The sequence below is a fragment of the Rhinoderma darwinii genome, chromosome 4 (genome assembly GCF_050947455.1).
Source record: "Rhinoderma darwinii isolate aRhiDar2 chromosome 4, aRhiDar2.hap1, whole genome shotgun sequence".
Classification (NCBI taxonomy): Eukaryota; Metazoa; Chordata; class Amphibia; order Anura; family Rhinodermatidae; genus Rhinoderma; species Rhinoderma darwinii.
The window spans coordinates 267,626,064-267,639,965 of NC_134690.1; the positions used below are offsets into that span (position 1 = coordinate 267,626,064).

Consider the following 13,902-nt stretch of genomic DNA (forward strand, 5'->3'; position numbering starts at 1 on the left):
CATCCAAACAAAAACTGTATGCTGGGAGCTTCATGGCATGGGTTTCCATGGCCGAGCAGTTGCATGCTAGCCTTACATCACAAAGCACAATGCCAAGCGTCGGATGGAGTGGTGTAAAGTATGCCGCCACTGGACTCTAGAGAAGTGGAAATGTGTTCTGTGGAGTGACGAATCACACTTCTCTATCTGGCAGTCTGATGGACGAGTCTGGGTTTGGCGAATGCCAGAAGAAAGTTACCTGTCTGACTGCATTGTGCCAACTGTAAAGTATAGTGCAGGAGTGATAATTCTATGGGGTTGATTTTCAGGGGTTGGCCTAGGCCCCTTTGTTCCAGTGAAGAGAAATCTTAATGTTTCAGCATACCAAGACATCTGGACAACTGTTTGCTGCCAAATTTCTGGTAAATCTGGTCAGTGTGCGTTGCGTTATTGCATCTGTGCTTTGCGAGTGTCAAGTGTTTTTCACACACCAAGAAAGAACTTGACTGGCCTGCACAGTGCCCTGACCTCAACCGGTTTGAACATGTTTGGGATCAAGTAGAATGAAGATTGCGAGTCAGGCCCTCTTGTCCAACATCAGTGTCTGACCTCACAAATGCTCTTCTGGATAAATGGGCAAAAAATCTCACAGACACACTCCAAAATCTCGTAGAAAGCCTTCCCAGGAGAGGTGAAGCTGTTTCCATCGTGGGAAAAATGTTTGAGGGGCTACTGAGGGACTATATACTGGAGTGGGTGACAAAAAATAGGATTATAAGTGACAGCGAGCACAGTTTTACTAAGGACAGAAGTTGTCAAACCAATCTGATTTGTTTTTATGAAGAGGTGAGTAGAAGCCTAGACAGAGGGGCCGCTGTGGATATAGTGTTTTTGGACTTTGCAAAGGCATTTGACACTGTCCCTCATAGACCTCTAATGGGTAAATTAAGGACTATAGGTTTAGAAACTAGAGTTTGCAAATGAATTGAAAATTAGCTCAAGGAGTGTATCCAGAGAGTTGTGGTCAATGATTCCTACTCTGAATGGTAAGCGGTTATAAGTGGTGTACCCCAGGGTTCCGTGCTGCGACCACTATTATTCAACCTATTTATTAGTGATACATACAGCCCCCCTGTAGACAGTGCTATATAGCCCCACCTATAGACACACCATTTGTAGATAGCGCCCCCACCTCCCCCTTGTAGATAGTGCCATACAGTCCCCTTGTAGATATTGCCATAAAGCCCCCACTGTATATAGCGCTATACAGCTACCACTGTATATAGTGCCACACAGCCCCCCTCCCTTGTATATAGTGCCACACAGCCCCCCTTAGTAGAAAGTGCCACACACAGACCCCTGTAGATTGTGCCACACTCAGCCCCCTGTAGATAGAGCCACAGCCTTCCCCCTTGTAAATAGTGCCATGCAGTTCCCCCTTGTGTATAGTGCCAAACATGCTCCCCCTTGTGTATCATGCCACACAGCTCTCCCTTGTGTATAGTGCCACACAGCCCCCCTTTGTGTATAGTGCCACACAGCCCCTCCTTGTGTATAGTGTCACAAGGCAAAGGTGCATCCGGGAAAGTTGTATCAGCCAGGGAGATGTCACACAAATATGGAAAGGTGGGTTTGGAAGCAGGATTATGTGACTCTTCAGGATAGCGGCACCGTCCCATGACCCTCTAATGAGTAATTAGCATATAGTGTGCACCGTTTTAAAAGGGGATTTTAAGAATTTTGCTGCATCTGAAAAAAAACATACAAGGGAATGTTTGGAAATATTGTCAGGTCATGTATTACCGCATGGTGGCGGTTCAAGGGGTTAAAACTACCTCACAGATTCCCATTAAATATACAATGAATTGAGAACAATTCCATCTGCCCTGCGATTATGTTGTTATAAATATATCCTATGTAATTACAGATCCAGAACCAAGCTCTGACATATATACAGTACCAGGACCAAGCTCAGTACATAAATACAGTACCACAACCAAGATCAGTACATAAATACAGCACTAATACCAAGTTAAGTACATATAGACAGCACCAGAACCAAGCTTAGTACATAAATACAGCACTAAAACCAAGCTCAGTACATAAATACAGCACTAGAACCAAGCCCATACATATATACAGCACCAGAACCAACCTCTGTACATAAATACAGCACTAGAACCAAGCTTAGTACATATATACAGCACCAGAACAAACCTCAGTACATAAATACAGCACCAAAACCAACCTCAGTACATGAATACAGCACCAGAACCAAACTCATTACATATATACACAGCGCCAAAACCAATCTCATATGTATATACAGCACCAGAACGAAGCTCAGTACTTACAGCATCAGAACCAAGATCAGTACATATACATATACAACACCAGAACAAATACAGCTCAATTTAGTGCAACCCCTGCCATATAGGTTTGTACGGCGTAAAACTACAGCTCCCAGCATGGCCCGTACAATGGGGAGGATATGTTGGGAGATGCTGTTTCACAAAAAAAATCATATCATAATCATCTTGCTGCAGATCATACAGTGATTACATTACTGATTAGAGGCAGAATAACCATCTACATTAAGTGACTCACCGGTGACGTCTCAGATTCAAGTACTTTTCATCTCCCTCCGGTCAAGACATCTATGATGGATTTCTAGCAGCCATGACCCATTTCTGCAGTTTTCCATGCAGATATCTTCAGCTTCTCAGTTTTAAAAAATTTCTGCACCTATAAACAAAGTTAAAATTCTCAACACCTCTTGCACCTCTAAGTATAATAGCGCCATACACTGTGTCCCTGATTATAATAGTACCATACACTGTCACACACACACACACACACACACACACACACACACGCACACGCACACGCACACGCACACACACACACACACCGTACCCCCTGTAGATAGTGCCCCCATAGCCCCCTGTAGATAGTGACCCCCATAGAGCCTCTGTAGATAGTGACCTACATAGAAGCCCCTGTAGATACAGCCCCTGTAGATAGTGCCCATATATGCACTCCAGAGCTGCAAGTGCTAACCACTGAGCCACCGTGCTGCCCTACATATAGCTACCCCTATTGGTTTTGCTCCACGTATAGTCCACCTCTGTAGACAGTGCCCTACATATAGCCACCCTGTTGCTAGTGCCCCACAGGTAACCCACCCCTGTAATTAGTGTCCTACATATAGCCACCCCTATAGAAAGTGCCCTAAAAAATAGCTCCCGTAAAGATAGTGCTTTACATATAGCCCACCACTGTATAGTGTCTCACATATAGCTCCCCCTGTATATAGTGCCCCACATATGGACCACCCTGTAGATAGTGCCCCACATATAGACCCCCCTGTAGATAGTGGCCCACATATAGACCCCCTTGTATATAGTGGCTCACATCCCCACATATAGACCCCCCTGTAGATTGTGCCCCACATCCCCACATACAGACCGCCCCTGTAGCTAGTGCCCCACATCCCCACATATAGACCCCCCTGTATATAGACGACCCCCCTGTAGATAGAGTCTCCACTATAGATAATGCCACTCACAATTTTATGAGAAAAAAAAACCCAAAAACTTTATAGACTCACATGATCCCGTTCCAATGCTGTCCGCTGGCAATGCTCTCATCTGAGCGGGTCTGCAGGAGCTGAACGAGCATCATCCAATGACGCTGATTGGCAGGGCAGAATGACTTGCCCCGTCAATAAGCGCCTTTCAAGCATGGAAGCGGCGCGATGATGACATCGCGCCGCTAGCCAGTCAGCTAGGAATCAGCGGGAATATGCCGTCGCTAGCACCGGGGCCCCCTCTGGTGCCAGCGACGCCTATGGGCATGAAAGGGCCTGTGTCGCCCGGCCCTTACTTGTTGGAGGCTCGGCAGCGTGGGCCTCATAGTAGTGGCGCTACCGCTGTAGCAGCCATAACGGCTGCTAGCGGCGCCACCGAACATATGGGGGGGGGTTCGGTGGGCGGCACGCTACGGCTGCTACCGCGGTAGTTACGCCTCTGCTTGTAGATCATAAACTAAATAACAGCATGCAATGTCAATCAGCTGCTTATAAGGCCAGCAAAATATTGTCGTGTATTAAACATGGAATCGCGGGATAGAGATATAATATTACCACTTTACAAATCATTAGTGCGGCCTCATCTAGAATATACAGTTCAGTTCTGGGCTCCAGTTCATAGAAAGGATGCCCTGGAGTTGGAAAAACAAAGAAGAGCAACTAAACTAATAAGGGGCATGGAGAATCTAAGTTATGAAGAAAGATGAAAATAATTAAACCTATTTAGGCTTGAAAAAAGACGACTAAGGGGGGACATGATTAATTTGTATAAATATATGAATGGCACAAACAAAAAATATAGTGAATCCATGTAAAACCCCCTCAAAAAACAAGGGGCACTGCCTCCATCTGGAGAAAAAAAGGTTCAACCTGCAGAGGCGACAAACCCCCTTTACTGTGAATCTATGGAATAACCTACCGCAGGAGCTGGTCACAGTAGCTACAGTACAGCTTTAATACCTTCCCCCTGCTTGCATTCTGGGCCCTAATGACCAAGCGATTTTTATAGTTTTTCCATCGTCACATTCGAAGAGCTATAACTTTTTTCTTTTTGCATCGACACAGCTGTATAAGGTCTTGTTTTTTGCGGGACAAGTTGTATTTTTTAATAGCACCATTTTAGGGTACATATTATTTATTAATTAACTTTTATTAACTTTTTTGGGGGGAATAGAAAAAACGTGTTAAAATTGTATAGATTTTGTATGTTTTACTACTTTTACACAGTAAAAACACTTTTTTTTCAAAATTATTTGTTTTTGTGTCTCCATATTTGAAGAGACATAACTTTTTATTGTTCCGCCGATGCAATTGTATGAGGGCTTTTGTTTTGCGGGACGACTTGTAGTTTTTATTGGTACCATTTTGTAGTAGATGCGACTTTTTGATCACTTTTTATCAGATTTAAGGCAGGGTTCACAGAAAACAGAAATTTTTCCATTGTTATTTATTTTATATTTTACGGCGTTCACCGTGCCGGTTAAATAATGTAAAAGCTTTAGAGTCGGGGTCGTTACGGACGCGGCAATACCAAATATATGTAACTTTTTTGCTTTATTTAGTTATTTTTAAGAGTAAAGCATCCGATCGCTTCTATAGTACACTGCAATACTTCTGTATTGCAGTGTATTACAGCCTGTCCGTTTAAAACGGACAGGCATCTGCTAGGCCATGCCTCTGGTGCTTGATAAAGACCCATTCATGGGTTGAAACGTGGCAAGTGTTTTTATGCTTTGTGAATAAATCAAATACACTTCTTTGGATCATCTTGAGTGCTGCAGTTCCTTTCTTCGATTGCATATTGATTGTCTCCCTTGGACCTGGGATTCTTTGCTGCATGTACCACCCATGTTTGGGGAGTTGTCCTTTTACACTGAAGAATTTTTTGTGGCTGTGCTGCTGTTTTCCTGAATATGCACTATAGGGAGAGCTATATGTGAGGCACAAAACACAGGGGGGGGGGGTTGGCTATATGTAGGGCATTATCTACAGGGGGATCTATGTAGGGCACTGTCTACAGGGGGCACGGTGTGTGTGGGGACACAGGGCATGGTGCTATTATAATCAGGGACAGTGTATGGTTCTATTATAATTAGAGGTACAGTGTATGGTGCTGTTAGATTTAGGGGCACAGTGTCTGGCACCATAAGAACTTTAGCTTTCTTTACAGATGCAGAAATAAATTAAAAGTGAGAAGCTGAAGACATCTGAGTTGCAAACTGCAGAAATGGGCTGAGGCCGGGAGAAGTCGTCACAGAGGTCTGGACTGGATGGGGAAGAAAAGAGAAAAAGAACAACTAGAATCTGAGATTGTCACCTGTGAGTTACTTAATGTAAATCTTTATTATGCCTCTAATCAGCACTGCAGTCACTTTATGATCTGCAGCGAGATGATGGTGGTATGATTTATTTTTTTGTGAAACAGCATCTCCCAGAATATCCTTACAATTGTTTGGGCCATGCTGAGAGCTGTATACAATTTAGTGCCAACCTATACGGCAGGGGTTGCACTAAATTGAGCTTTATTTGTTCTGGTGATGTATTTATGTACTGAGCTTGGTTTTTGTGCTGTATTTAGGTACTGAGCTTTGTTCTAGTGCTGCATATATGTACTGAACTTGGTTCTGGCACTGGATATATGCACTGAGCTTTGTTCTGGTGCTGTATATATGTACTGAGCTTGGTTCTGGTGTTGTATATATGTAATGGGCTTGGTTCTGGTGTTGTATATATGTAATGGGCTTGGTTCTGGTGTTGTATATAGAACTATGTATATATACATACGGATATATCAGCCTCCCTACATTCATTATTGGGGGAAGGTCCGATGTAGCAGTGCCCGCATGTGGCTGAAACTCCACTCACTTGCGGTGACCAATGGTTGCACGATTTTGCCAATAAAGCCTGGCAAAATTATGCTATCATTGAGCACCGCAAGTGAGCGGGGTTTCAGCCACATGCGGACCCCACTAAGTGGACTGTAACCCTTCAGCTGATCTGGGTCTGCTGTGAAACGTCTTTTCAGAGTCATATGCATTCCAGCCTGACATTTAAGGGTGTATTCATACAATTACGTTTTGTGATGTCTGCAACCGCTGCATTTTTGGCTGCGATTTTGCCAGCCAAACGATGCCACAAAACATGATCATGTGAATATATACTAAGGATGTTGGTCAGTCTGCAATTAGTTAAGTCAAAACTGGGATTTCATTATATATCCTCTGACCCTTTGGCCTGCTTTACACACAGAATTTTTTCAGTCAATTTCAACTGCATCAATAAACATTTCTGAAGTCCTACAGAGAAGCCTATGGGAAGAATGCCTGAAAAAACACCATACCCAGAGCATGCTGCTTTTGGGAAAAAAACACCACTGACCACAAAATGGCCTCAAACCAAAAACGCAGTTGTATGTAGTGCATTTGATATTTTACTATAAACTTAAATGTAACATCTGGCCACATTGAAAAATGTTGCAAAAAAAGCCATTAAAAACACCACAAAAAACGTAGCAAAATGCCTTAGGCTGCGTTCACACGAGCATGTTACGTCCGTAATGGACAGAACGTATTTCGGCCGCAAGTCCCGGACCGAACACACTGCAGGGAGCCGGGCTCCTAGCATCATAGTTATGTACGATGCTAGAAGTCCCTGCCTCTCCGTGCAACTACTGTCCCGTACTGAAAACATGATTACAGTACGGGACAGTTGTCCTGCAGCGAGGCAGGGACTCCTAGCATCGTACATAACTATGATGCTAGGAGCCCGGCTCCCTGCAGTGTGTTCGGTCCGGGACTTGCGGCCGAAATACGTTCCGTCCATTACGGACGTAACATGCTCGTGTGAACCCAGCCTTATACTCTTTTACGTTAAGAAATCATTCCTGTTTTTTGCTCTTAAAAAAAATGCATGCATAAACTACACAAAACCTGCTATGCTATTTTACTAACACAGTTTTTATAGGCAAGATATATATATTATACACACACACACAAAGTATACGAGGCTGAGCTGCAATAGTGCTCTTTAACCACTTCCCGACAATTGACATATACATACGCCAAAGTCGGGTCAGTATGGAGCGGGCTCACGAAGTGAACCCGCTCCATATGATGCGGGAGTCGGCTGTTTGTTACAGCCGACAATTCAGAGTAACGAGCGGCACCGCGCTCGAGCGCGATCCCGCTCCTTTAACTCGTTAAATGCTGCGGTCAATAGCGACCGCAGCATTTAAATCGCTAGAAAGAGGGGGATGACCACCTCTAACAGCTCATCGGCGCCCCCCGCAATGCAATCGCGGCGGGGTGATGGTTGCTCTGGCTGCCTGGGGGCCTAATGAAAGCCCCCAGGTCCGCCGTCTTTGTGCACCTATTAAGCCCTGCCTCTGGCAGGGCTTAATAGTTGCCTGTCAGAATCACGATATACTGCAATACACTAGCATTGCAGTATATCGTGCAAGCGATCTAACGATCGCTGGTTGAAGTCCCCTAGGGGGACTAATAAAAAAAGTAAAAATAAGTTAAAGTTTTTTTTTTGTGTAAAAAAAAAAACCCTTTTCCCATTTTCCCCCTAGAGCATAGTAAAAAAATTAATAAATAAACATAATTGGTGTCGCCGCGTCCATAAAAGTCTGAACTATTACAATATATCATTATTTAAAAAAATAAAAATTGTAAACGCCAGAATGTCTATTTTTTGGTCACCTAATCTCCCACAAAAAAATGAAATAAAAAGTGATCAAACCGTCGCATGTACACCAAAATGGTATTATTAAAAACGACAGCTTATCCCGCAAAAAATAAGCCCTTATATCACTTAATCAACGGAAAAATAAAAAAGTTATGGCTCTCGGAATTTGGCGACACAAAATAAATTTGCTTTTTTACACTTAGGTTTTTACTTGTAAAAGTAGTAAAATATAGAAAAAACTATATATATTTGGTATCACCGTAATCGTATTGACCCACAGAATAAAGATAACATGTTTTTTAATTGCACAGTGAATTCCGTAAAAACGGTGCGCAAAAGAACATGGAGGAATCGCTGTTTTTTTTCATTTTCTACCCCACAAATCATTTTTTTCCAATTTCCTAGTACATTATATGGCAAAATAAATGGTGCTACAAAAAACTACAACACGTCCAGCAAAAATCAAGCCCTCATAGTACTATATCGACAGAAAAATAAAGACGTTATGGCTATTGGAAGGTGGGGAGGAAAAATCGAAAACAAAAATCTGAAAAAGGGCTGCGGCAGGAAGGTCCCTTTGTTCTTTGTGATCAGTGGGAGGTCCAGCAATTAGAATCCTGGCAATATGCTTTCAATTATTATTTGTACGGAATCACTTCAACAAATGAAAATTATCCACGATTCAACTATGTAACTACTTTGCGGCGAAAATGAAGGTGGGTGCTTTTTAGGCAACACCAACTTTTACTTTGCAGTGTTGTACAAATAACTTACATCTGTCTCTTTCCACAGCAGGACTGTCAATCTTATTATTGAATTTGAGTACACAATATGATCCGTTTCATAGGTAGCCAATTACAAAGAATGGGGAGACATACTACATAACAAACAAACAAACAAACGTTGTCCTGGTTATACTCAAAGTGGTGCAGGACGGCAGTGCTCATTTTTGCAGCAGTGTGCATACAGAATTTGTGCATTTTCAAGGTGTTGATAATTGAATTGTCATTTGTAGCTACACCATGCAGTAAATTTCATTACATTACATTATTCATCTTCCGTTCTAAAATGTTGAGGACAATAATAGAGCTTATTGTACTTTGCCTATAATATTAAATACATACTGAGATTTAAAAAAAGTATATATCATGCAAATAGGTTTTTGAGATATATACATATGTGTGTATATATATATATATATATATATATATATATATATATATATATATATATATATATATATATATATACATATACACACACATATGAATAATACATTTTTTTTTATTACAGGATCCATCATGATCTTTCTATTTTAGTTGACAAGAATACAAGAGTGAATGTAAACCCAGCCTTAGGCCACTTTTACTCATCAGTATTTTGGTCAGCATTTTGCATCAGTATTTGGAAGCCAAAACCAGGAAAAAGAGATAAAGTATAATGGAAAGATTTGTACAACTTCCATGTTTTAGACCCACTTCTGATTTTTGTTTTCAAATACTAATCAATATGCTGCCATGTGAAAGTGGCCCTATCCCTCTATCACATGGCTACATGTTGAAGCCCAAAAAGTATGAAAAATTTGCTCCTCTTCCATGTTTTGAAGCCCCTCCTGATTTTGGCTTACAAGTATTGATGCAAAATACTGCACTGTGAAAGTGGCCTTATATGCAGTCCATGTTCTCTATGTGTATTTTTTATAAGGAAAAAATTTTTTAAAAATCAGATGGATCTTAGAATAATTTTCTTATGCATTTGTTCATTTCAATTATCATGCAGAATTATATGCATATAGTGAAACATCTTCAAAGCCCTACCCCTGATCTAGAATATAAATTTCTGTGATAGTTTATCAATTCCTTTATGTCCTATACTATATAATGACCCTTCAGGTGCAGCCTGACAAGTGATTTATATCGAGGCAAGACTAAGTTCTTGTCATGTGCATCTATGCCTCTTTTGATACATTAAAATATATTTGCCTTGACACTGGTTGCTAAAGTTAAGTTTACTGTCCACTGATATCCTGAAGTCCCTTTTATTGTCTGTTTAACCCAATTTGGGGCAATTTTGCAGAAAAGTTAATTGTGCATGTAAATAAACACGTGTTGAGCTATCAAAAAAGGTTATTATTTAGGTGCCGACTACAATTTTTGCAACACAGCTCCAAAACATAATTTTCAGAATTATTCATATGGTAATTAGATTTGTACATACCTTTTCATAAACTGTTGTGCTTTTGACTTGTTCTTGTCTCTCTTGAAATCAGGAGCAAACAGGCATTACTACAAATATTAAATCAGCAGTTGCATAACTACAGTTACTCATTAACTCATCGGAGAGGGCCCCACAATGTTCAGAATGTTCTGTGACCACTTGCTGTTCTTACTTTATTCTTTGTATGGCCACCAACATTGCCCATCTGGGCTCATGTACTGAAGACAGAACAAAAGTATTTCATCACATGTTGAACTGTTTGTTTCATATTAACACAGTATGACACAAAGCCTAAACAAACAATTGTAACTTACTGTGTTATTGGAAAAGCAGGAGGTTTAGCGAAAATCTGTTTCCAATTAAGCAGTTTCAGCTCAGTACGTAAACTGCTCCAATGGTGTATAAAACATTATTTGCACAACATAGATTTAATCATTTTAGACAGTACATTAATATTTGTTGTTCTTATTCTTTTTAGGTTTTTATGACATAGCTCCAAAAAGTCATATGAAGTTGCTACATGTCATAAGGGACCTGGAAAGCTAATATTAGTGGAATAAATTACAAATATTTAACCAGGGAATGATTACCAAATCTTAGAGCTTTATTCCTCCCAAAACCTGAAAATTCAGGTTTGAAGGCATTTGTTCTAGTATCGACTCCAAGTCATACACACGCGTGTCCAGCAAGCTGACATTTATAGATCTGTTTGAACAGTGTGATTTTTTTTCCACAATCTGTTGTAGGCTGGTTTCACACAAACGTAATAGGGATGCATTTTTGCACCCGTCGTATATATCGGCAAGTTCTAGCCTGACAGGTGATCTAATAGCCTGAGCAAACAGCATTATAGGGACTCCGTAACCTTAGGCCCCTTTCACGCTGCGTTTTCCCTGTACACATCTAGTAAAAAAATGTATACGTTAAAATGGTAGTCTGTGAGTGAAGGATACCATTATCTCTGGCATCCGTTACAGGCATCCGTTTACATCTATGTCATGGGCTTTTCATGACGTATCTATTGAAAACTTGCTATTATAGCCTATGAGTGATGGATAAATTAAATGGATGACTAATACTGGCATCTGTCACCAATAGACCATAAAATACCTTTATACCGTTTAACTGATACATCCTGATGCCACAGTTGATGCCTCCGTTTAATTTATATGTTTGGAGCTATTCCCGACAGATAGTTTTCAATCGAAGACCATTAAAAGTAGTGTGAAAATAACCTCACACGGATAGGCCTAAAGGCCATGCACATGACCGTAATTTTGATCCGCAATTACGGATCCGTAATTGCGGATCAAAATACTGATCCATTTATTTCTATGGCCCACGGACACCTTCCCATATATTTACGAGAAGGTGTTCCGGGCCGTAGAAATGTCCTATTTTTGGAATTTCGGACTGTGCTCCTATACTTTATAATGGGAGTACGACCCGTAAATGCGGGTGACAGTCCGCGGCCGTCCATGCCTGTAAACACGGATCGTGAGTATGGCTATGGGCGTGTAAAGTGTCTTTAGGCATGTTTCACACACAGGGGGACATTTAATAAGACTAGTGTTTCATACCAGTCTTTCATGGTGTTCCAGTTTTAATATAAAGATGGCTGGAGAAAAATGCACCTAATTTTTTGCACACATCATATTCAATTCTGCTATAAAAAAACGCCAGTTTCTGGCATAAATCCTAGTATATATGTTGGGATGTGACAGGCTATGCCCCCTTTCACTAAGCCCCGACAATTTTTTGGGAAAAGTGGCAAGGGCAGCGGGAAAATGCAAAAGTCGCAAAAAGAAATCTGGCGTAGAGTGCTTATTAAATCCTCCCTGCAGTGTTTCAGCATGTGTTTTTTTTTAGGCTAAAACATTGTTACTATTTGCTGGGAGTTTATAAGAAATTATAAAAAGTTACACAATGTGGACCAAAGTATTGACATGTTACACCTACAGGAGCTTTGATAACACCCCATTCTAAATCCCTAGGCATTAATATGGTGTCGGCCCCCACTTTGCAGCGTACGCACTTCGGGGAAGGCTTTCTACAAGATTTTGGAGTCTGTGGGAATTTTTGCCCATTTATCCAGTAGAGAATTTGTGAGGCCAGAAACTGATGTTGGACGAGGGGACCGCAATCTCTATTCTAATTGATCCCTAAGGTGTTTGATGAGGTTGAGGTGAGGGCTCTGTGCGGGTCAGTCAAGTTCTCCAACACCAAACTCACCCAACCATGCTTTTATGGACCTTACTTTGCACTGGGGCACAGTCATGTTGGAACAGAAAAGTGCATTCCCCAAATTGATCCCACAAAGTTGGACGCGTACAATTTTCCAAAATGTCTTGGCATGCAGAAGCTTTGAGATATTTCTTCACTGGAACTAACTGGCCAAAGCCAACCCCTGAAAAACAACCCAATAGCATTGAGGGTATGTTCACACGCAGTGACCAAAAATGTCTGAAAATATGGAGCTGTTTTCAGGCGAAAACAGCTTCTGATTTTCAGATGTTTTTGTAGCAACTCGCGTTTTTCGCGACATAATTTACAGACGTTATTGGAGCTGTTTTTCAATGGAGTCAATGAAAAATGGCTCCAAAAATGTCCCAAGAAGTGACATGCTCTTCTTTTTCACGGGCGTCTTTTTACGCGCCATATTTTGACAGCGACGCGTAAAATAACACCTCGTGGGAACAGAACACCGTAAAACCCATTGAAAGCAATGGGCAGATGTTTGTAGGCGTAATGGAACCGTTTTTTCAGGCGTAATTTGAGGCGTAAATCACCCGACTTACGTCTGAAAACACTGCGTGTGAACATACCCTAACCCTCCTCCATCAAGCTTTACAGTTGGCACACCTTGCAGCCATGTAGGTAACGTTCTCCTGGGATTCGCAAAACCAAGACTCATGCCGTGAAGCACCTGGCGCACAGTTTTTGTACGAATGTTAACGCCAGAGGAGGTTTGAAACTGCAGTTATTGAGTCAGCAGAGCTTTAATGACTTTTATATACCTCAGCATTTGGTGACCCTGCTCTGTAGCTTTACGTGGTCTGTCACTTTGTGGCTGAGTTGCTGTGGTTCCTAAACGCTTCCACTTTGCAATAATACCACTCACAGTTGATCGTGGAATATCTAGAAGGGAAGCAATGTCTCAAACTAACTTGTTGCAACAGTGGTATCCTATTACAGTACCACGCATAAATTCTGTGAGCCGTTTGGAACGACCAATATTTTTATAAATGTTTGTAAAAGCAGACTGCATGGCTAGGTGATTGATTTTATACACCTGTGGCAATGGGACTGAGTGAAAAGCTTGAATTCAATGATTAAGTGGTGTGTACCAATACTCTTGTCCATATAGTGTGTATATACACACAGACCCACCTCTATTGATGTGTTTACACCGGTGACGAGAAAAATGG

The 13,902-nt window shown here is 41.3% G+C and overlaps 1 protein-coding gene across 3 annotated transcripts in view; it reads right to left on the reverse strand.

The window, feature by feature from the left end:
• AGT (angiotensinogen) overlaps positions 1-10,619 on the reverse strand; it is a 50,454-nt gene extending 39,835 nt beyond the window's left edge. Inside the window, exon 1 of one of the 3 annotated variants that reach the window (XM_075862465.1) lies at positions 10,475-10,619. In XM_075862465.1, the coding sequence (XP_075718580.1) occupies positions 10,475-10,482 (8 nt within the window). In that variant the 5' untranslated portion in view covers positions 10,483-10,619. Of the gene's footprint in view, positions 1-2,586; positions 2,670-10,474 lie in introns of those variants that run through there. The other 2 variants (XM_075862464.1, XM_075862466.1) reach the window with 2 other exon arrangements.
• Between the last annotated feature and the right edge of the window lie 3,283 nt (positions 10,620-13,902).